The sequence below is a fragment of the Bactrocera tryoni genome, unplaced genomic scaffold (genome assembly GCF_016617805.1).
Source record: "Bactrocera tryoni isolate S06 unplaced genomic scaffold, CSIRO_BtryS06_freeze2 scaffold_517, whole genome shotgun sequence".
In the NCBI taxonomy this organism is placed as follows: domain Eukaryota; kingdom Metazoa; phylum Arthropoda; class Insecta; order Diptera; family Tephritidae; genus Bactrocera; species Bactrocera tryoni.
The window spans coordinates 179,625-202,283 of record NW_024396204.1 but is presented as its reverse complement, the minus strand read 5'-3'; the positions used below and the strand labels follow the sequence as shown (position 1 = coordinate 202,283).

General features: G+C 33.5%; 5 protein-coding genes across 8 annotated transcripts; 2 read left to right on the top strand and 3 right to left on the bottom strand.

Moving 5' to 3' along the window:
- Nucleotides 1-529: 529 nt before the first annotated feature.
- LOC120781234 (anillin) lies at nucleotides 530-5,387 on the bottom strand. Its single transcript, XM_040113372.1, has 12 exons — nucleotides 5,370-5,387; nucleotides 4,874-5,275; nucleotides 3,821-4,817; nucleotides 3,397-3,765; nucleotides 3,103-3,331; nucleotides 2,770-2,902; nucleotides 2,519-2,704; nucleotides 2,231-2,464; nucleotides 1,762-2,122; nucleotides 1,389-1,687; nucleotides 1,063-1,314; nucleotides 530-997 (listed from the first exon to the last, which is right to left on the bottom strand). Exons 1-12 carry the CDS (start codon nucleotides 5,385-5,387, stop codon nucleotides 530-532), a joined length of 3,948 nt encoding a protein of 1,315 aa, XP_039969306.1.
- Nucleotides 5,388-6,047: 660 nt separating this feature from the next.
- LOC120781207 (39S ribosomal protein L42, mitochondrial) lies at nucleotides 6,048-6,555 on the top strand. The gene has a single exon (XM_040113326.1). It carries the CDS (start codon nucleotides 6,115-6,117, stop codon nucleotides 6,487-6,489), a length of 375 nt encoding a protein of 124 aa, XP_039969260.1. The 5' UTR covers nucleotides 6,048-6,114; the 3' UTR covers nucleotides 6,490-6,555.
- Nucleotides 6,502-12,460, bottom strand: LOC120781205 (cyclin-dependent kinase 10). Of its 3 annotated transcripts, XM_040113322.1 has the most exons (9): nucleotides 12,372-12,460; nucleotides 11,795-11,844; nucleotides 11,589-11,732; nucleotides 7,871-7,991; nucleotides 7,738-7,810; nucleotides 7,507-7,681; nucleotides 7,250-7,452; nucleotides 6,748-7,194; nucleotides 6,502-6,693 (listed from the first exon to the last, which is right to left on the bottom strand). In XM_040113322.1, exons 4-9 carry the CDS (start codon nucleotides 7,985-7,987, stop codon nucleotides 6,548-6,550), a joined length of 1,161 nt encoding a protein of 386 aa, XP_039969256.1. In that variant the 5' UTR covers nucleotides 7,988-7,991; nucleotides 11,589-11,732; nucleotides 11,795-11,844; nucleotides 12,372-12,460; the 3' UTR covers nucleotides 6,502-6,547. The 3 variants fall into 3 exon arrangements, with proteins under 3 accessions (XP_039969256.1, XP_039969255.1, XP_039969257.1); XM_040113321.1 differs by lacking the exon at nucleotides 12,372-12,460 and having other exon boundaries at nucleotides 11,795-11,875; XM_040113323.1 differs by lacking the exons at nucleotides 11,589-11,732; nucleotides 11,795-11,844; nucleotides 12,372-12,460 and adding an exon at nucleotides 8,067-8,122.
- On the top strand, nucleotides 11,829-16,561 carry LOC120781206. 2 transcript variants are annotated; one of them, XM_040113324.1, is made up of 4 exons: nucleotides 11,829-12,085; nucleotides 15,270-15,444; nucleotides 15,507-15,752; nucleotides 15,891-16,561. In XM_040113324.1, the coding sequence occupies exons 1-4, from the start codon at nucleotides 11,923-11,925 to the stop codon at nucleotides 16,357-16,359; spliced, it is 1,053 nt and encodes a 350-aa protein (XP_039969258.1). In that variant the 5' UTR covers nucleotides 11,829-11,922; the 3' UTR covers nucleotides 16,360-16,561. The 2 variants fall into 2 exon arrangements, with proteins under 2 accessions (XP_039969258.1, XP_039969259.1); XM_040113325.1 differs by lacking the exon at nucleotides 11,829-12,085 and adding an exon at nucleotides 12,503-12,592.
- A 32-nt stretch (nucleotides 16,562-16,593) lies between these two features.
- LOC120781204 (nodal modulator 1) lies at nucleotides 16,594-20,763 on the bottom strand. Its single transcript, XM_040113320.1, has 7 exons — nucleotides 20,584-20,763; nucleotides 19,933-20,488; nucleotides 19,621-19,872; nucleotides 18,933-19,566; nucleotides 18,698-18,876; nucleotides 17,679-18,640; nucleotides 16,594-17,612 (listed from the first exon to the last, which is right to left on the bottom strand). Exons 1-7 carry the CDS (start codon nucleotides 20,727-20,729, stop codon nucleotides 16,718-16,720), a joined length of 3,624 nt encoding a protein of 1,207 aa, XP_039969254.1. The 5' UTR covers nucleotides 20,730-20,763; the 3' UTR covers nucleotides 16,594-16,717.
- Between the last annotated feature and the right edge of the window lie 1,896 nt (nucleotides 20,764-22,659).

Genomic DNA, 22,659 nt, shown 5'->3' with positions numbered 1-22,659 from the left:
AATAGTGTAAGTTATACATATATGCGAATATGTGTGACAAATAATATACGATTCAATACTAAACGATTTAAAACAGCAAAGGACAAATAGCTGTTTTCATAAAACTAAACGTAGATAATTTGTTAGTTTTTCGACATTTTTAGATAAGCAGTACGTTGCAGCAATATAAAAATTTTCTTTATACGAAATATAAAGATAGAAATATATAATAATAATAATATACTATACTATTTACCTATTCAAACAGTAGAAAACTTAACTGAAGGTTTAAAAAGTGAAAGTGCATAACACCATTTAAAATCCTCCGCAGTATACATATTTTATATTTTTATCATAATTGTAGCACTAGTATTACCAAATTGAATCCGATCTTTCCTATTCACTTTTGATGAAACATTTTAAAGTCGACCTCGGAAAAATTAATAAAATAAAATATATGAACGAAAATTGATATCCTCAAAAAATATATTCTAATAAATATTTATGTCTCGTAATTTGAAGTCAACAATTACTAGTTGATAATATATCATCACTGCGGCGGTCCCCAAGCGCGCAGCAACAGTAAGACTTTATTGAAGTAAGCACACCAAAGTTCTCGCTCTTCTTTCGTATCAGCTGAAAGCAGGTATCTCACAATTGTGTTGCGGCCATTTGGAACAATAATGAGTGATTCTACGTCTGTTTCTTTTGCGGGTCGCTCGAATTCGAGCAACATTGTGTTAAGACGGGCACATATGTCACGAGGCGCTACGGTTACTTTCTGTGTATGACAAGCATACAAATCGATGGTGCCGATAGGCGTTTTTTTACGCTCATCATCTGGGTACTTCCAATAATTAAGTACACTTCCATTTAAATAACACCAGCGTCGATGCCAAGCCCCGAAACCAGAAATGTCTTCAAACATCGTTAGAAAACCGCGATGTTCCACCAAAACAGATAATTCACAATTAGCTTTCATATGCACAACTCCTTCCAATGGACTTACACCAAGAACCTGTATTGTAAATTCAATAAAAGCAGAAATGAGAAAAATATTGCAACAATACAAATCCACCATACTTGTGTTAGGGTCCATGAGGTCCGCTGTATCTCACGTAAAGAAAATATGGCAAAACCATATTGCACCAATGCCGGCGTGCGCACGACGTTTGGCCCCGCAGGGCTTTGTACTGGAGGCATAACTAAGCGATTTTCACTGCCCTTCTTTTTAGGGGTTTTTATGCCACATTTTTTATTCAAATTAATATGATATTTTACTTCGTGTGGCAAAACTTCTCGCTGGGCAGTCATACCGTAAATTTCTAGGGTAATCTAGATGTTGACATAGCAAAGACATGGATAAAATAATATACAATTTTAACAATGAATGCCGATCTACAACATACCCTAAAATCTGCATAAACGTTATTCATTATTAAAACATCAGGGAATTTAACGGCTAGAAGGCCAGGAAGAGTGGGTACTGTCTTTGTGGCCAAAACATATTCATTGTACTTTAGTAAACAAACCAAATGATGGCCGGAAATGGTGTCCGCAGCTAGTTTGCGTATGTAGTCTTGTCGTAATGGTATAGTTATTTCCTTAACTGTAAGGCGTCCTTTATCTCGTAATGAACCTGTTGGGCGCAAGCACTTCTCTACTCGTAAACGTTGTATTTCATCTAAACAGGCCTGACGGCGATGAGCTGTAAATGAGAACATTTTTAAATATTCTTAAAAATTACAAAATAAAAAATAGCTACAACAGCAACTAACTTACTTGCTACAAGTAAATGCCGCTCGCCCTCAACCGACTCAGTTGATCCCGAAAATTCAATAGTAGCAGCACATAAGTTCAATGCTTGACTGGTTTGTGCAATCACCGTCTGCTGTTTACATACTTCGTCCAGTAGTTTTTTGATTTTTTCTTCCACCAAGTGAGTATCATCTGTATCTTTTTCGTCTTGTGAACTATTGACTTGTGTCTCAACTTTCTCAACAAGGTACGTTTCATCGTTTTTGACTTCTTTTATATTATTTTTATGCTCAATTTTCAGTGCTGCAGAGGTAGCGTTACTGATATCGGAGCGTAAGATCTTCCTTTCTTTACTCACCTTTCGAATTGGAGTAGAATTAGCGCTCTGTAAGGAAAGTAAATGGTAAGAATATGAATATATTTTAGTAAGTGTTTCTTGCCCATGCAAGAATGACCCTAGATTTCTAGGAAAATAAAAAAAAAATATAATCACATTATCGCTCTGTTGGCGTCTGTAAAAACTGACTGTATGTACCAAGGTGACGATATTGTTCTCGTTTTCGCGATTGATACTCATTTCAGATTTTACCGGTTGTGTCACGTACAAAGAGGTTGCTGAATTTGGAATTGGTGATATCTTATTTTCTTCTGTTGCAATTTTATAATTTTCGTCTTTTTTTGATGATTTATGAAAAGAAAAGCTATTGGAAGCAGTTGTCCCTTTATTCTAAAGATTAAACAATTTATTAAATAAAAACGTTGATTATTGGAAAGTACTTGCTTCTTTTGACAGATGAATTATACTTTCAGATTCATTCGCATAATCACAGCTTCCCTGTGTGTTGTCATCAATGCCATCTTCTTCCAAAGCTTCATCTAAGTAATCGTTAATACCCAATGAAGTTTCAGAAGAATTCAATGAGCTATCTTCACAGCCAAAATATTCGTTATCACCACAAGATATCTGCTATTTCAATTAACGAACATTAATTTAAAGCTTTTATGAAAATTTATTTTTGTCAAAATACAAACCTCCATTTGTTTGTCTTGCTGATGTTTTTTTTGGTGATCGTCATTCTTTTGTACAGCATGCATTATCTCACGCCCCAAACTAATGTTGCAGATATCTATGCTGCTATCATCTGCCTCCTCTGAATACATGTCACTATAAGTAATAACGTAATATTATAAATAGAAAAGAAATGCAAAATTTCAATTTAACTAAAGTTTATTAGTTGACAATTATATTGAGCCTATTTTGTATTAAATTATTAGCTAATCTTTGTAAAGCAAACTTTTTAGTTATCTGATGTTCATTCAATACACATCAAACATAGCAAACATGAATAAAGACGATCAGCCCACCTTCCATCTCCATTCATACTATCTAAGTCGCTAGTTCCATGTTTTTTAGTTAGCATCTGACCATGTTCATCTGCGGTACTGTGGTCAGACATAATTGCAGTAGTGGCACCACTGTCTCTATTCGATTCCGATGCCAAGTTTCTCGATTCCAAATCTGATAGTGCCGGATACAGACGACTTACAGCAGTTTTGCGTGCGCGTTTGCTTTCCTCGTCATTAACTTCGCTAGCTGCAAATAAGAGAACCATTTAAGTTTTATAGAAATGAAATGAAATCAGAAATTAATGTTCTCACGAGAATGCCGTTTGTTTTTCATAGTCAAACTTTCTATGGGCATCGGAGGTGGTGGTGGTGGTGACGGGGGATGTGCGATGGTGGTATTTTTCGTATTGTGAAAATTAAGCAATTTTTCTTTAGTTCCAGATGCCTCCAATATATTCTCTTTGCTTTCATTTATATATTTTTGTTTGTGAAAACGATTTGCAATAACTTGCATATCATTTTTACGTTGCTTCTGTATATCAGATTTTATTTTGCTCTCTGCCATGGTAGATGTGTTTGAAACAAGCGCAGCTACTTTTTCACGCAATTTACTTTCGTTGCTGGGTTTCAATGTTTTCAAATTTAAATTTCCATTAGTAAACAAAATGTCGGCATTAGTTGCTGTAACATATAAAATAATTATTAGATATTATATATTATTATCTTCTTTTGTCACCTTTGGCACCATCTCCTCTATGTTGCACAATGTTCTCATTCTGAATTTTGCTTATAGACGGAGCCATTCCGAGAGCAGCTTTGGGAATAAGGGCTTCCCCTTTATTCCGTTCAAATAATTGCATACGTTCCTTGAGCGACAATTCTGTCGGATCTTTTTGTGGCCTTTGTGCTTCTTGACAAGCGCTAACTTTTTTTTCAAAGGCAGCCGTTCGTCCAGAAACTAAACCAATATTAACATTTGTGAATTTACGTTCCTTATGGTCAACCATATTACATTTATCCTCCAAAATTTTCGAAAACGTGCTGGCCAACTTAGCCACTTTAGGCTGATGTGCAGCATTTTTTACATCATCATCCCCTTGTTTTTCTATCGACTCACTTTTTTCATCTTTTGTGTAGTCATAAGCAAGTTTCACAACAGATGATTTACGTCTTTGAAATCCCTGGGCTTCAAGTGAATTAAACAACAGGGGATCCCATGTCAATTGTTTTGTATTACAAGGCGGTTGTGTGGTATTCCCTGGTTTTTTTTCCTTCGATGACAACTTCTCTGATGTGTGTTCATATCCCTCTTTATATGTATTGTTTGATAATGACGTACCTTGTAAATTAGCTACCGGTACATTTGAAATTTTTCTACTTGGTAAATCTGGCTTAGGTGGCGGTTGTAAACTTAGTGGATGCGGGTCGTGATGAGAAGTGTCATCTTCCCACTGATTGATAGAACTCGCAAGTTCGACTAATTTTCCTAAACGTTGTTTGGAACGTTTAGTACTTTTCCCGTCACATTCATCAACAGGAGAATCAGAATGGAAATCCCCCTCAGTTCGGTGTATTGGCGATGAAAGGTCATTGGGGTTGGCATAAAGTGCACCAAGGCGCTGTAAACGACTTCGTGAAGTATCTCGTATTTTAGATGTCGTTTGTTCCAATGCTGTTTTAATGTGGCTGACATCATTATTGACAATATTTTGCTCTTCTACTTGGACTTCAACCTAATAAAAAATTTTTTTTAATATCCAATCATTTTCGTAGATCTTTAGGAAATTACCTCCATGTTTTTATTTGTCACTATATTGATTTCAATTCCCAAATCTATATTTTCTTTATTCACCGCCGAAAACTGACGGTGAACTTTTTGCTCCGTATTTGACAAACTCGCTGTATTATTAACAGCCTTTTCAATAACTTCCAACTTATTGCAATTTAAACCACTTTCACTTTTTGCGCTGGTTCCTTTATGTGATGTAGCTTGCAAAGATGCCGCTACAACAGGCTGAACAGTTATCTGCTGTGTTTGGAATGTTTGTTTTTGTTGAGTTCTATTTTCCACATCACCGACTTCGACGGATTTGGCAGTGTTAAACTCTCCGGCACTCTCGACAAGGGGATGTTTACTTGCCTTACTTATACCTAAAAGTCTACTACGTTGTTCTGCCTTTTCAAGAATTCGCTAAAGTTGTGCATTTATGTACAATTTAAAATAATTAGTTATTGAAATTCTATACACACATACATTTTTACTTTAATACACACGAGTAACTTACCTGGGTAAAAGGATCCATTTTTCGTATGACTTTAATTATTCAAATCAAAATAATAGTTATTTCACAAATGCCACCAATTACAGTATCTTTGCTATCCACCACAAGTTTATTCCTGCTGATGATTCTTTGATTGATTAAAATATCTCAGCAAACGTAATAAATCCAACCGAAGCTTATGAAAATCGACGTTGATGATTGCTGCTGACGGCTTTTTGAATTATATCTATTCAGCAGAATTCAGCAAACCAACTTTCTTCTGAATTATAAAGGTTGCCAAGCGTGTCATTCAGAAAACATTATTGTTTTTTTTTAATGAAAATAATTTTTATGAAATAATATCAATTGAACACCAAAAATCTCTTTATAGATTGCTTCTCACTTATCTATGAAGCACGTTATCATTTTGAACACGAAATAGTCTTTATAAGCAGAGCACGTAATGATAATTGAAGTTAAAGTTGAACATACGTTCCTAATATGCGAATCTTCCATTTTTAACTCTGCTTGTTCCGACTACTAGTTTTATTATTTTCATTATAATGGAACTATTAAATCACTTGTACATATTATTAGAGACTTAACAAACCAATTCACTGAATTCAGGACAAAAGTCTATTGAGAATTATAATCGTTTCACCAACAATGGTTATCGATATTTAATAATAAAATTACCCTGGGCATCTGCAATAATCAGCTGTTTGATAATAGTTTTATTAAGAAGGGTACGAAATTAGATTAATTAAAAATGTGTTCGCCGTTTGTTCGTGGCTTTTCCATATTTGCATTAAGAAAGACTCCGCCAAAAAATGCATTAGGTGGGAATAGTTTGGTGAATAAGGTGGCAATTACGAACGACGGGGCCGTTTGTGTTGCATGGCATCCTGAGACAGATTTTCCATATGAGTGTTCCAAACCAATTCCATATGCCGTCAATGACCAGAATAAAACATTAATCGCAGACAAAAACAACGAAACTACAATTAGTGCTTTCAAAACAAAAACACCGGAAATAGCTCGTCAGGAGCTTATGCAACTCACTTTTACTACAAAGCATCGTTGGTTCCCAAGATCACGCGATAAGCGTGCTAAACGTACACCAATGGACCGGCCTTATTTGTAATAAATCCTATAATTTAAGTTATTTGCTTTATTATTCAAATATATGGTACTAAAAATGTCTAATCTACACGACGTTTTTTTAATATGCTACCTAATATTGCCGATATGGTTGGCAGCTCAATATTAGTTTGCTGCCCAGTTGTTTGTTTCGTTTGTGCGAGGTTGCGGTGTTGAGGGAATGTGGGCATCAATTTTGGGTCACACGCTGTAAACAAAATTCACATTTTATTTGATAAATAAACTCTTAAATCATAATTACGCAATGGTGGTTCCTTAAAATAGCTGCTCTGCAAACATTCTTCGGCCGTAGCACGTTTTTTGGGATCATACATGAATAGGAAGTTTAAGAGTCGTAATCCGGCTGCAGTCAAATATTGAAATTTTGGTTTTAAATTATTATAGGGTTGCTGTTTAAGTGTGAAATTTTCAAGTGCCGGCATTTTAAGAAATTCAGGCCAAATGTTTTCCGATGGAGTTCCAAGCAAATCTGTTATCAAATCTAATTGCCCAAGTTCTGTACTACCAGGTAGCAGCGGCTTATGAGACAAAAGTTCACCTAAGATGCACCCGACAGCCCACATATCCACAGCCGTTGTTTGGATTGGCGATCCCAATAATAATTCTGGTGAACGGTACCAAAGAGTTACTACTTGTGGTGTCATAGTTGTAGATGGTTCACCATAAAGCCTAGCAAGACCAAAGTCAGCTATGTAAATAATTTAAAATTATTAATTAGCGCGCGATTATAACGACATATATACCTATTTTAACACACCCCTTGTCAGTCATTAACAAGTTAGACACTTTTAAGTCACGATGGATTATATATCTGGAATGCATATACTCCAATCCATGCAAAACTTGTAAAATAATACATTTCACTTCAGACTCTGAAAAAGGCTGCACCATATTGTCGAGTAATGATGCCAAGTCCTGTTCACAGTACTCCATTACAAGAAATATGCTTTCCGAAAGTTTAATAAATAAGTATAATTTTAATATTTTAGAAAATATTTACCTTTCTAAGCTTTTGCCTACTACTACATCAATGAGATTTACAATATTTTCATGGCTACAGGCTTTTAGAATCATTATTTCTCGTAATCCGCTGATAGGTAAACCATCTTTTTCTTGATCCATTCGTACTTTTTTTAAAGCAACTATACTATTTGTTCGAGAATCTCTGGCCCGATCTGTGAATAAACATTCAAATAGCACGTCCCTATATTTACATGTTTATTATACTTACAAACTATACCGTATGTGCCTTCTCCAATGCGATTTAATTTTTCAAAATCAGTAACTGCACGACATCGTCCATGCTGCATAAAAGATCGCGTTGTTATCATGCATACATAAATTGAAATTAAATATAAACAAACCACATCGCAATCTTTTATATCAATCGGTTCCCCGCTTTTTATAGATATCAAGTAACCTTTTCTGGTTACCGGAGCTTGAGGATCTAAGGATTTTATGTGCTCGACAGCTTCTGACATCTTTCTGGGTTTTGTAATAAAATATAATTCTATTGACAATAAGTGTTTACAATACAACAATATATATATGTATTTATACTTTTTTGTTGACTACTTCCAAATAACTAAAGATCTACGTTTGTACCAAAATTTACTCTTACAGGGCATCTCGGCAGCCAATATATGATTTCTAAAAGTCTGTATTGCTGGCAACATTGCTAACGGGGCATCTCGACAGAATAAAATCTATGAATTAAGCTATAAGCTGTCACTTCAGCAGTTTGACAACGCAGTTTTCATTTCTATGAAAATTTCGAAGAGGCAACATATCCCATTTGCACATATGTCGACGCAATTTTCATTTCGGTAATATGAAAATTAGACGAGCGAGTATTAAGAGGTTATGTTATATTATAAAAATAAAGTACATTTTCAAAATAACATTTTTTCAAAAAATTAATATTTAGTTTAATATTGTTAATTTACAGAAAAAGTATGTCAATTGGGTTGGGAAAAATCGAAATCTTAAATTTAATAAACTTATTCTAGCAAAAATCCAAATATCATTGCTCATTTTAAATTTATTATTTTAATTGGTATATAAAATTTATGCCACAATTATTATATAGTAGTCCAAAAATATGAATTCTTATTTTTCCCAAAAAATCATTTGTAAAAAAAGGATATCTTTCCTTTTCTTATTATCTTATTTTTCCCAGAAATACATTTGTAAACAAAAGGATCTTTATCCTTTTTTTGTTTTCCACATAAAAGATTTAAGGAGTTCAAGAGCTCAAAACGTGCGCTACATCAGCTACTTACCCGACGGCATTTCGCAATGTGATAAAATAAATTTTTCAAGAGCTCAAATGATTATGTTATGATAACAAATGCCCACATACAGATTTGGCAATGGCAATAGCAATAGATTTGACAGTTAGTAAGACATAGATTTTATCCTGTCGAGATGCCCCGTTACGGGTTTATTGTATACTAACTGTATTACTTTGCGTATTGCCTGTGATGGAGTCTTATGCTTATGGAATACATATATTTAAATATGTTAAAAATTAACATTAAAATATTAATCATACATATACATGAATATGTAGCTATTTACTATATTTAAAGGTTTGCCAAAATAAATTACAGTTTACGCAACAAAACGGCCCTGACAGATGACAGCGCTAATATGCATTAGCGGGCTTAAGTTACATTTATTTGTGCATTTGACCCATGTGAATGCAAGTTTGTAATGCACAAGAATTTCGTGCATTTGGCTGAATTTAGTAGGCAACATTGGTTAAAAATGACAGATTTTTGCTATTGTTTGACAGATGTCGCTTGAAATCTACCGCCTTGTTTGTGTTTACAGCTTCAGAGGTAAACAGTTTTTATATTGCTAATTAAATTATGTGCAAGTATATTAACAAAAACAAATTTTAATATTTTTAGATGGCAGAAAATAAACAACGCACAGTTTGCTATCCATTTTTCCAATATTCTTCACTTTTTCACACACTTTCATTTCACTTATTGTTTTAATAAATAAACAAATTTCACTATCAGCTGTCCAAATGCACAAGTCTGCCGTCTGTCACAATAAAATTTCAATGCGTATTAGCGTTGCTTAAGGTGCAATAATTTTGCTCGTCTGTCAGGGCTATAAGACCCTGGCATTTCATCTCTCCTACCTTTATATACATGTTGCCACTCCGAATTTTCTGTATAATTATAAAAGGTCTGTCTAACTACCAAAATGACAGTTCAAGATAAATATCTAGACATTTATTGCTAAATATTATGTATATTGCTATATACATCGGCAATATTGCTTCCAATAAGGATATTTAGAAATCATATATGCCTGTCGATATGCCCCGCTAAGAAATGCAGAGAATTTAAGCGAATCTCGGTTAATTAAAGGGTGATTTGATCGATAGTTAGATTGCAAGGATTGTATGAAATCAAGACCCCATTAATAAGTTTTGTAGTATTGCATAAAGTTTAGACTATAAAATACACTGAATTTGATGCGGTGATGTAAACCATTTGATTATTTAGTTACAAGTATGTCTGTACAATGTATTATAGTCTACAAAATCTTTACAGAAAGAATACTTCCTTTAATAAATTTGTACGTCGTACTTTAATTGATATTAACGCTAATATTGTAATATATTATTAACGACTTACAATTTAAAAATAAATTGAATTTTTGTCTGAAATTAAAAATTTGGTTGAATGAAAAATGGCCTGAACCACTTTGAAGGTAATCCAATGAAGATGGTTTGTAAAAAAAATCAAAAAATATTCGTTTTTAACCGACTTACAGAGCGTAAATTAAAAAAAAAATTCATTACTTGCTTATAACAGAGAATGTTAAATTTAAACAGATAATGTTATTTAACATTTAGCTAATCTGCAACACACTGATAAGGGCGGGAGTTATAGAATGAAAAGACCTTAGAAACTCCTCTGCTCTCATGAACGGGGTAGCTATTGTATTTGCTGGAGATTTCAGACAGACTCTTTATGTCGTTAACAGAGGTACGCGAGCAGATATCATCAAAGCATGCTTAATACCGTCGCCCTTATGGACTTCGTTTGAAAATATAAAATAACGAATTACGAATATGAGAGTTCATCTTCATGGAATCCATGACAGTGATTTAACACAGCAATCCTTAAGCTTGGGCAAGGAATTTTTTCCACTCCAAACTTAAGCAGCAATTGTAATATTCTTCTGGATGAGTCTCTAGGCCAAATAGTCAATAGTTTAGAAATTTTAATAGGTGCAGTATCGAGAATTTGCACGAAAAGGAATTTCAATGGTTGTGTTCTTGGGCAATAATGTCACCCAGGTATGACAGTGTCAACGAAATAAATGACTCATTATCTCTAGGAGTTTTTAAATTCATTAAACCTCAAACCTTCTAGACTGCCTCCACATAAATTGGCTTTAAAAATTGGAATTCCAATTATGCTTTTGAGGAATTTAAGTCCTCCAAGCTTGTGCAACGGGACTAGGCTGCTTATTAAGAAATTCAAGGACAATTTAATTGTAGCAACAATTATTACCGGCCCAGCAGCAGGTCAACTAGCTCATATACCGAAGATTCCAAGTGATCTGCCAATCTCATTTAAACGGCTTCAATTTCCGGTAAAAACATTTTTCGCTTTAATTTTAAACAAGTCCCAAGGCCAGACTTTCGAATTAGTAGGGATTGACCCACGAAAATAATGTTTTACTCATGACCAACTGCCATAATATAACAAATATCGTTTACAGGGAAATATAACTTTTGAAATGATTGATTCAATGATATCCATGTGAAGCCGGGGCGGACCGCTAGTTCATTATAAAATATAACATGCGATTACGACATTATTGAAAGTAACAAAGCAAAACATAGTTGTTATAAATAATGTAAAAAATATATAGTATAAAGGACGAAAATTATTTTATATAAGAGTCAGGTAATAAGCAATAAGTACCATTGCCAGTATTTCTTATATATAGTATTCGTTCACTCAATAAGCGTTAAATTTAACTAGTCGATGTTTTATACTTACATACAGAGCGAAATCAATATCAATACAAATCATAAAACGAATATACCTATTAACATTTAGTGGATCGTTGATGAGTTGTACACGCTGCGTAGCTTTTGTTAGGGCTTCCACAGAATCGCGATCGCAAAAGTGATAACACGTACATATGAACAAGTTTTATTTGCTTAACAATTAGATGCGGAATTATCACCTGTGGTTTAAATATTTTCACGTTAATGCTATCGGATATAAAAACAAAGTACATTTCCTTACCGGATGTCAGTGAAGTGGTAACTGTTGCCCTTTGCATTTTGGATGAAAATCTGTGTAAAGGCTTAGTAAAATTATAAGAGATTCTGAAAGTTATATGTGTATGATTTGTTTGATAGTGATTTAACAAAATGAATAGAATTATATTGTTGGGTTTAATTCTTGTTGTGTATTTTGCAATGGTGCACGGAGAAAATTCGTTAAAAATTGAAGGAAGCCAGTCATATAGAAGCCATATTACAGACTTACAGTTCGAAGCTAGGACAAGGAAATATCATCATCATCATAAATTATGTAAGAAATTACTTAATTGATTTTAAGAAAACATTGGAAGGGCGTGAGCAGTTCTTAGTAGTAATTAGCGTGGCAGCTATAAGCTATTTATACCTTGACAAATAAAAAGTTTTCCATTTTGTACTTGAGTTTGACCAGTCAGTGGCTTGGGTAGAAAAAGACGTGTGCAAAATTTAATTTTCAGTGTCGCCGACTTTTACTTCGTGATTAATTTTTTAATATTTTGATTTCAAAATTTACTTACTAATTATAACTCAAAAAATATATTTTAACTCTTTTCACTCACGTAATAGTTTTTTTCACAATGTGTGTGATGACCACGATGGTTTCCGTGGTTACATTTATAAATATTGTGTCACGATTACCAGTTTTAGGAAAAGTTTAAGCGGTCTTGTTGATTAATTATCACTTTTCACTTTCAATAATGGTCTAGCTTACTTTCGTGCATGTTTATTTATTATGGCTACACATGTGAAATCTTTTTATCAAAGATAGAGCAAATCACAGGTAATCGGTACAAATTTATTTATCTACAGTATGAATACATGAGAGACTTGATATTAGTTGTTGGTATCAATGTGAAAGGTGAAAGTGAAGTGGTACCTTTTTAATATATGATAAGAAAAAGTAAACATGTTACGATGTTTACTGATATGATATGTTGAAAGTTTGTCAACCAATAAAAAAGAATATTTACTAATTGAATTAATTAATTTATATACATAAATATGTATATTTAAGTATATTAAGCATTTAATAACCATGGCAAAAATGAAAAAAAAATTTAATGAGCCGTTTACAAGTATTTGCATTAACATCATAACAATAAAATATACAAAAAAATATACTAATCATTTAATAACAAATTTAATAGAGCCCGACCGATTAATTTACATCGGCATCGGTCACTTTAAATTGGAAGGCATTCTAGGTATTTATTTTTTCACTTGTTAATTGCGTTAAAGTTTAAAATATTTAAATTAGTCGTACTAAGATCTTTTATCATAGATCATACCGATAATGTTGAATCAGAAGATAAGTTTAAGTTAAGTTCCGGGCATACGTAGTGTGACCGCCAAATACAGTATAAAATCTTTTCAAATTTTCTATGATTTATATTTATCATATACATTAAATATACATATAGATTTATCAATTGAATATTGAAGAATCATTGTACAGAGAAAAATATGCAGAATACAGAATACAACTCCAGAGAATTTGAAAAGAAAAAGTTGTTTTGAGGTAAATGCGCTTAAAGATACACAGATTAAGCAGTTTGAATTGATCGGCTATATTTAGACTGACTATTTGGAAATATTAATTTAAAATTTGAATATGATATATATTTACAATGTATAGACTTGATTATTTCGAAATTTCACAGAGTCTTTACTACAGTATTTTGCGTTTATTAAGGCAAATCCTGAATTGCATGTTTCTAAGATATATGATATGGAAACTAATATTTGTGAGACTATATTAAAAAAAACTAGGTTCATTCGACGATACTAATCGAAAACGTATAGTACCGCAAACAAATCACGTGAAAAGTGTCCAAAATGATAACCTTTGGAACTTTCATGACTGTGTCAAGAGGTTCAATTGGACGCCTGCTATTCACTTTGTTTGATTCATATATCTTAACCAATCGTTCCGCTTGATAGTAATATTTTCAAATTTTGCCAAAAAATACTTTTCCGAATAGTTTTTTAGCGCTGCAGGACATCTACATATGTACAAGGTCTGTCGCAAAAGAAACAGGACTGTTAAAAAAAACAACAAAAAATTAATATTTTTCAAAAGTTATATTTTTTTATTCAAAGTAGTTTCCTTGTGCTTCGATACAGCGTTTAGCCCGGTCAATTAGCATTTTAAATGAGTGTGTAAGGTCATTTTTCGGAATGCTCTTGAGAATATCGGTCGTCGCCTTTAGGATAGCTGAAATTTCCTGAAACCAGTGTCCTTTCATGGGCAAATGAAGTTTTCCAAATAGGTAAAAATCACAGGGTGCCAGATCAGGTGAGTAGAGTGAGTGATTAATGGTTAATATGGAGTTTTTTGTCAAAAAATCAGTGACAAGCGTTGACCGGTGACACGACGCATTATCGTGCAACAGGCGCCAGGGCCCTGCCTCACGGTATTGTGGTCGAGCACGACGAATGCGTGACAAAAGACGCTTCATAACACCAAGGTAAAACACAGTATTAATCGTTTTGCCAGGTGGGACGAACTCTCGGTGTACAATACCCTCGGAATCGTAAAAACAAATCAGCATTGTCTTTATTTTTGACTTCTGAAGACGACCGACTTCTGATCGTTACAGAGGTCCTCACGACCTTCTTGGAATCGCTTAAACCACTCATGCACATTACATTTCATCATGTGAAATGTTTCAGTAAACGTTTTCCCTAGTTTAAAACAAAATTTAATATTTGCTCTTTGTTCAAAATGCATTTTACGACCGATGACCAGAAGCTGCTGCCACTTTTTGATCGATAACATTGATTGTAGTTATCCAGTTGCCTTAAATTTTTGCGAAATGTCAACAAGAGATCAAACTTTTTATTTCATATACCCACCAATAGGTGGCGCCACCAGAAAGAGTTGTATTTAAAAAGTTCTGTTTCTTTTGCGACTGACCTTGTATATACATGCATATGTACATACGTACATATGTATATAGCGATTGATTTCCAAATTGGTTGGAGAAAACTCAAAAATATGTTTTTTTCTTCGTTATAATATTATCTTATTAATTTTTGACTATTAATAAAAAGAAAGAAATTTGCATATATGTATGTATGTATGTACATACGTATTGTGATTTGCATCTTCCTTTTAACATAAGAACTAAGTTTAGTGTTATGTTATAACAGTAATTAATAACATTATTTTAAAATTTACAGAAAGAAATAACTACAATATGTAATTCCGAATTAAGTATTTATTTTATTTGGAATAGAAAAGCAGTACGAAACAATGTATTAATAAATACTAAGGTAGTTTTTAAAGGATCGACATTGGCCGATTTTTGCCAATTGCACTAGGAATCGGTTAGATATTACTATTTAGCAATAAATTTAAAAAATATGTATACATACATACATAAGTAATACTCTTAAGATCAAAGATACCAGATATGTATATACAAATATTTAAATGTATGTTTCTTTATTTTCAGGGTACCTTTGGGGATGGCATGCTTTGGCTATTGCCTATTGGGTTAAAGTGAAACTTATTGTTGTGGGCTTCTTCGTTGGCAGTGCGATATTCGTAGCTTTACGATATGCCTGGCCTCATAAATGTTCTACCGGTATCGTTCATGACTCCCCCACAATTGTTTATGATCATCCGCCGTAAGTTGTAACAAAATAATTCAAATGCAAAAAGTTTAAGACGATTCATACTTATTCCATAGGCCTGCATTTGCTAACGATCATGTGCCTTATTCCTTCGATCATTCGCACCAATTCGATCATTCATTTTCCAATTCAGACTCTGTTGATCCTTATTCTGCCTACGCTGGATCGTATTCCCAAGATATTACGGCTACTGCAGAAGTAGTACCGCCAACGGCAGCAGACACTCACAGGGTCGGTCGTAGGAGTGTGAATTACTCTACAAGAGTGAAACGTCAACAATATTTAGGAAAAACCGAGGATAGGTATGTTCATGCATTCGCTGATCTTGGTTAGAGGCATTACCGTTTCTATCAGCAAAAACGGCAAAATTAGGTTATCATATAAGATTTATTCGGTTTTACTTATTTTTAAATATTATTTACAATAATTTCGGTTTTCAGAATTGCCGAATTGATGTTTGACTTCTTAGGCCTGGATTCAATGGCTTGTCGACGACGTTTCATCTGTGAGATGGAGTTTCGATCACGACTTAATCCACTTAGCGGTATGGCTTTTCGAATTTTGGGTCGTGGGTTTTTTGAAAAATACATGAATGCTCGCAATAAACTTGGTCGGGCGAAATCATTCACTGAATGCTCTGCGGTTAACTCAGAGTGTAAATTTATAGAGCAAAATTCCTCGGATCCGGTATCACCGGAAGATCCAGAAGAATCCAGCGGTGCTGCTGCCACTCAAGATGAAAATGAAATTATCGGCAGTTCAGAAGAAAGTCAAGTTAATAATCCTAGCATTAATGTGGAAATTCAAAATGAAGGGAATTTACAAGCGGAACGTAGGTATATAAAATTCCTTAGACATAGTAATCTAGATGGCTCAAAAAATATTGAAACGAAACGTATATTAAACTGATTACCCGAATGTACGAACAACTCTAAATTAACTTATATATGTTCATATGTATAGCCATTAGAACACGTTGTTCACTAAACTTAAAAATAATTTATTAATGTGTTATTTATATAATCGTTAAACTTAAGTACTATATATATATATGTATATATATTTGCTAACTAAAGCTAAGCAGTATTTAATTTTTTTTAATGAAAAACGATTAGTGGTTTGATCTAAATAATTTATTTTGTCTAAAAGTGTACTTTTATTTTTATACATTGGATAATAAATTTAAAACACTTAATTTGCGTCAATATTTTATTTAGATAATCGAAAATAATTCTATGTACTGCAAACGACTGATACTGGGTTAGGATTATATTCTTTTAGCTTTTTTTTTGGTTACTGAATTTATTTGATCAGCAATTTTATCAATTTTTTTTTGATTTATTGGTTCCACACTACGTAGTTCCTTTTTCCTGCTGCTTTCCTGCTTTTGTGCAAAACCCCGAGCTATGTCATTTCCTTTATTCCAAACAAAATTTAGGAAGTCCATAGCAATATCTTGTTTAAAGAAAGCAATTGACACTAAAGCCACTAAAATTAGAGCTGAAATTGAATTTTGGTTCAAATCCGCTTCAGCTGTGCGAACCTCTGGTTTGAAGTTCATTTCAATAAATATAGAGCTAGTTTCTGCCACAAATGTTTCCGATGGTAATATATAAGAATAAGTCTTATCGGAAAGCGTCGATTTCAGTTCCACTGTGTAGCTCTTACCATCCAGCGGTATGCGCGGAAGAAATACCATAATGCCAGGATTGTAATTTGATTTCATGTTTAAAGGAGTTTCAATACGTTGCGAGTAAATCGGTGAATCAGATGCACCTTTACGGTACATCAAAATTCTAAATGTTTTATAGTGATCATTTAGGGTAGTACTAATACGTACTATTACATCAACGAATTTTATAGGACTTATGGCGATAAAATTTACTCCGCGTATATCACTTTGCGCTATTTCTACGATCCGAGTTTCAGGAATTGAGCGTGCAATATTTGAATCAGGCCTATCAACATCTTTGGGTTTTAAAACATAAGTACAGCCTGGTTGCAGTCCCCGTAAACGATACTGCCCGTTATTTTCACTTGTGGTTTCTTCTTGCTGATGTTGACAATTTTCGTCAGATAAGGCTTCGATATTTATTTGCCCGAAAGGTTCACCATTTAGCGAATTTATCGATCCAAAAATGGAATACGCCACTCGTTTTCCGCTAAACAATATTTGAGGCAATCAAACTAAAATACTAACTTTTTTAAATTCTATTTTTAATACTTACATAAATTGTAATTTAAGAGTTTCCCCATCCTTGATATCAATCATTTTCGATGAAGGCTCAAATTTATATTCTTTCATCATGGGTCGTAAAAAATAACGTGATGGTGAAAGTGAATGGAAATTAATAGGCTCTTCTGTGGTAATCAAATTCCTACGATAACTTTCTGCACCGCTTAACGACAGTAAAACACCACTTAATATTTTGCCATCATCATCTTTGACATTCACAATAATCTCACATAATTTATGCACTTGAAATGAAGATGTCTCCCAATTGAATTCGGAGAAAACATATGACTCTTTCTCAGCTTTTAATTCATATTTGAGATTCTCGTCAATAGGTCCAAATGTGAATTCACCGTTAATATTGCTATGCAAAATTTGTGCAGCCAGTTCTGGATTCTCTGGATGATTTAAAATAATTGTAGCATTTGCTAGAGCAGGCACAACTTTTCCTTTTATGATTAAGCCTCGTGTAGCGATGAAATTAAATGCAATGTCTACACAATCATTACTTCCTATTAATTCCTTAGTTTGAGGAGAAAAAAGTAGCAAATCGCTTTGTGGTGTAATATGTATTATTTCTTGGGGTTGCAAGTGAGTATCATATCGGAATGCATATTTTCCATCCACTTTATGAGTCTCAGCGAATGGTGTTATAACATTCTTGCCAAGAGTTTTCGATTCCACAATTAAACGTAGAGTATCTATATTTGCCTCTGAAGAAAGTATTCGCACACCTATTTTATGGGCCATAGCAGTAACTATAACCGGTTTTTTATCCGCAGTATTAAACGTTTTAGGTAGATTGTCATCATATAAATGACAACCTTCCAATTTAAATTTGTATGTCCCGAATATAGGAACACAAAATGTGTTCACACCTGTAAGTAATTTCAGAGTATCTACTGATAACTGTTGTTGCTGAACGGAAACTGCTGTGCCTGTGTAAGAATATTTCATCTGTAGAAAAGTGTGTATTAGGTTTTTATCAAATCCATTCATTTCATTTCACCTTACAATAGCTCGATGGCTCGAAATTACAGTAACCTCATACCCTCTTTGAAGAAAGGGTGGTGCAGTTTGTGTAACTGTAGCAACGTTGACAAAGACCGTTGTGGAATCAAAACACAAGTTCTCCTGACTTATAGTTAACTCATACGCACCCGGAAGTATGTCTTTGAATAAGTACTTGCCACCTTTATGGATATAATTGTAAATTACATATGTTACATTTTTTTCTCAAAATAATTACCTTTTGCTGTTAACATTTCCACTTGCCCTGTTCGCTGCCCTTCTGAATTTAATGAATGCAGTGTAATTTCTGCTGCAGTGCATGCCTCAGGAGCATCAGGAAGACATTTTACTTCTCCAGACAAAGTCGCACGTAGTTGTGAAAATAAAATATCCTTGAGCGGTTGGTATTGTACGTCGATTTGTTGCTGTAGTGGGAAAAATTGTACACCACTGGTTTTATCTGAGTCTGTTGTCAGGACTTCAATATTGTATTTTCCACTTGATAAATATGTGCACCAATCTCCAGATTCAGGTTTGCTCGAAACCGTTGTGTGAAAACCGGATGAATGCTTTGTAATACCAACAACATACGATTTTTGTGAAACTACTTTTCCACAAACTTCGAAAGCTATAGGCACTATAGCATCAATATTTGTTGTATTTATCTTTAAATCGACTTCTCGTTCACTGAACTGATAGTGTGGGTATTCTGCTCGAAGTTTGTAATGTCCAGGCTTTATATTTTCCAACGTATAGCTACCATCTATTTCCGATTTTGCTACAACTTCATCATTCAAAATTATTAAGGCACCTTCTATAGGTGATCCAATATGTGAATTACGTACTTTCCCAGCTACAGTAAAACCAGTAATCTAACAAACAGTTTTATTATTACCATTTAATAAATCAAAATAAGTTAAACTTACTTTAAATTCGTCTCTTATGAAGAGTGTGTCTTTGTCCACTTCCAATTCTATCAATATTGGTGTTATGTGTAATTTATTTGTGGAATTTTCCACAGTTGGTTCCACCAAATATTTGCCCGGTGGAACTCCTTTGAATATATAATTACCTTTCTTATCCACTGAAGTTTGGCAAGACGAATGTGTTTCATAATTTAAATTATTAACTGATAATTCAACATGTCTTCCTTGGTCGCACAATAATGAAAGTTGTTGCTTTTAAGTTAAATCAAGATTATTAGGTAATCACATACACGTACAATAATATAATCTTACCCCTTTCTCTCTGAATAATGCCAAGTTAATGCCTTCGATCAATTGACCATTCGAATTAAAATGCCCGAGTACATCAAAACCTCCTACAACCAATGAATTATCTGGCAATTCAGTATTGCCACTTTCCACTAAAACGTTGTGTTCCGATTTTGAAAAATGCCATCTCGGATGTGTAGCATACAATTTGTATTTTCCTGGTATTATGGGGGTAAAGGAGAAAATTCCATATGTATTAGTCACAACAAGACGTTCCTCGCTTTCAGCTTCCGAAATTAAATGAACGCTTACGCCCTGCACACCACTATTATCTCGACCAGCAAGGGCTACTTTTCCAGTAATACCAAAACCTTTAAACACAAAGTTCACGTCTTTGCCTTGACTACAAATATCATTTCTTCCATCAAAATTAAGTTCCACCTGTTGTGGCTCGAAACTCCAACCTGGAGGCGGCGAGACTTGTAAGAGGTATTCACCCTTATCGTAAATAGGCAAAAAATAATATCCATTTGAAGGAGAACAATCGGTTTTATCCTTTAAAGAGCCTTGTTTTGTCAATCTAATTAAAAGTAAATTATTTAAATGTTATAGGTTAGTAGCCAAAAGTAAAGTGACAAATCATGTGAACATCATGGTGCAATTGATTTTACTTACAACTTTACTTCTACCTTGGAAAAATCAATTTCTGCATGACTTTTTATAAAGCCTCCACATCCTAGCACGTCATCGGCTTTTGAATAATGGATAATGCTACTAAATTGTGTTAGTAATATTAAAAAAAATAATTGAACTACGCTCATTTCATATAAATGGTAGGAACTGTCGGTAATAAATATCTGATATGTAATGATTACTTTCCGTCCCTACACGTAATAGTTAATATCGCGTTAATCTTATCAACGGCAATATTACCCAATGGGGCGGCACAGCATTTATGGTAGTCAACAGTCAAGGCAATATATTCTCGCACAAAAACATCAATAATAATAATTTAAATTAAAACATCTATTACGATTATAAATTACCATTAGTGGTTGTTTAATATGTGAGAAACTATTTAAATATTTTTATGGTATGTTAAAATAACTGACTTTTGAACTTTCAATAGTTAATAAACCCATTTAAGTTGGTTAGTTCTCAATTAATAAATATTTTAAAAAATTTTGAATGAAAAATTAATAATATACTGCGCTACATTACAAAATGTTTCATCAAACATATTTACATTTTGCATTTTATTTGTTCTACATTTTTTATTATTGGTCTTGACCGGCGCCAACAAATCTCACTATTTACGTATTTTTGGGCAGGATTTCAATCTGTCCGTCCCTTGTTTTCAGTTGTGAAACGTCAAAACCTCCTGAACTCTGTCAACTAATAACTTACAAAATTCTGGAGTTTTTAAGGTTTTGCAGATGCTGTCTCATTTCTATTGAAAGATGAGTTAAGGATCTCTTTTTTGTCTGCTAGCCTTGTGTCTTAACAGCAACCAGGAAGAAAAAGATTAACAGTTATTCTCACAAAGAAAAAACAATGAAAAAGTAATGAAATGGAAAACCAGCAGAACCTAGTAGGAAGATATCAGAATATTGTTTTTTACTATAATTTTATATCAACACTTGAAATTCAATCTAGAAAAATTTAAAACAAAATTAAAATAATTGCGTCAAATATCGCTTGCATACGCGTGTGCTTTAACAGCTTTTCATATGATAAAAAATAGTTTCACTAGTAAATGCTCTCAGCTTGCCATTGACGCGTTCAGGTTCGAAAAATGTGGTGTATTGCAACTGGAAAATAAGTTTCTTAAACGTGTTAAATCCGGGATATTGAAAAAATGTTGCCAAAGTGTGATAGTATTGCAAGTTGAAGCAATTTGTTGATCGTGTAACGTTCGGGTAAGTTTGTAAAAAATTTGAATGTTTGAGTTTTTTAATTACTAGAAAATATCGAGACTGGCAACCGTGCGTTGTAAGAAAGCAATACGCTCATTTCCTATGGGAAAAATCCAATTTTCGCGGATATCCCATGTAACGAACGATAGAAGCGATGGTGAGTGTTCATTTGCATTGCACTCTTATAAATTATGTAGTATCAGTTGAATTAAAGCATAATTCATATAAAGACGGCGTTCAGATGAGGTCCTCTCGTTTACAAAAGCCGTGCAACTCGGTTTTGCAATTTACTGTTAATAAAGAAAGGTTGAATAAAAATACGGGAACAGCTAGGCTATGTTCGTAAATGCATCATGACGCGCATCATGACGATTGCATAACAAACAGAACGTTCAGAAATGCAATATTGCAACACTGCAATAATCAAGCGTTCAAAAAAGCAACACTTCTATCAACTGTCATACATACATAATTTCTATCAAAAAATTGTTTACTGCATTTAACTACGATGTCGGACGAAAAGTGCAAAACTGTTTTATTTTAATTTTTGTATTGAAATTTAGTTAAATTATGTTAATAATAATTGTATAAATTATTATTTTTAAATTTTTAGTGAAAATTCCGCGTAATGCGGAGACGCAGTTATTGCTGAGAGTACGTTTGAATATGTCCTCGGGAAACGACTTTATTGTTTTAATAAATGATTTGTTTTTAGGTATTTTTCTTTTTAAAGACAAACATTTGTACCTACAAATTTTTCTTTTTGACTTCAATACCCTTCTTTTTCTTAAATTTAAAGAAAATCTATCATTTCTTTGCTCACAAATTTCGTCTA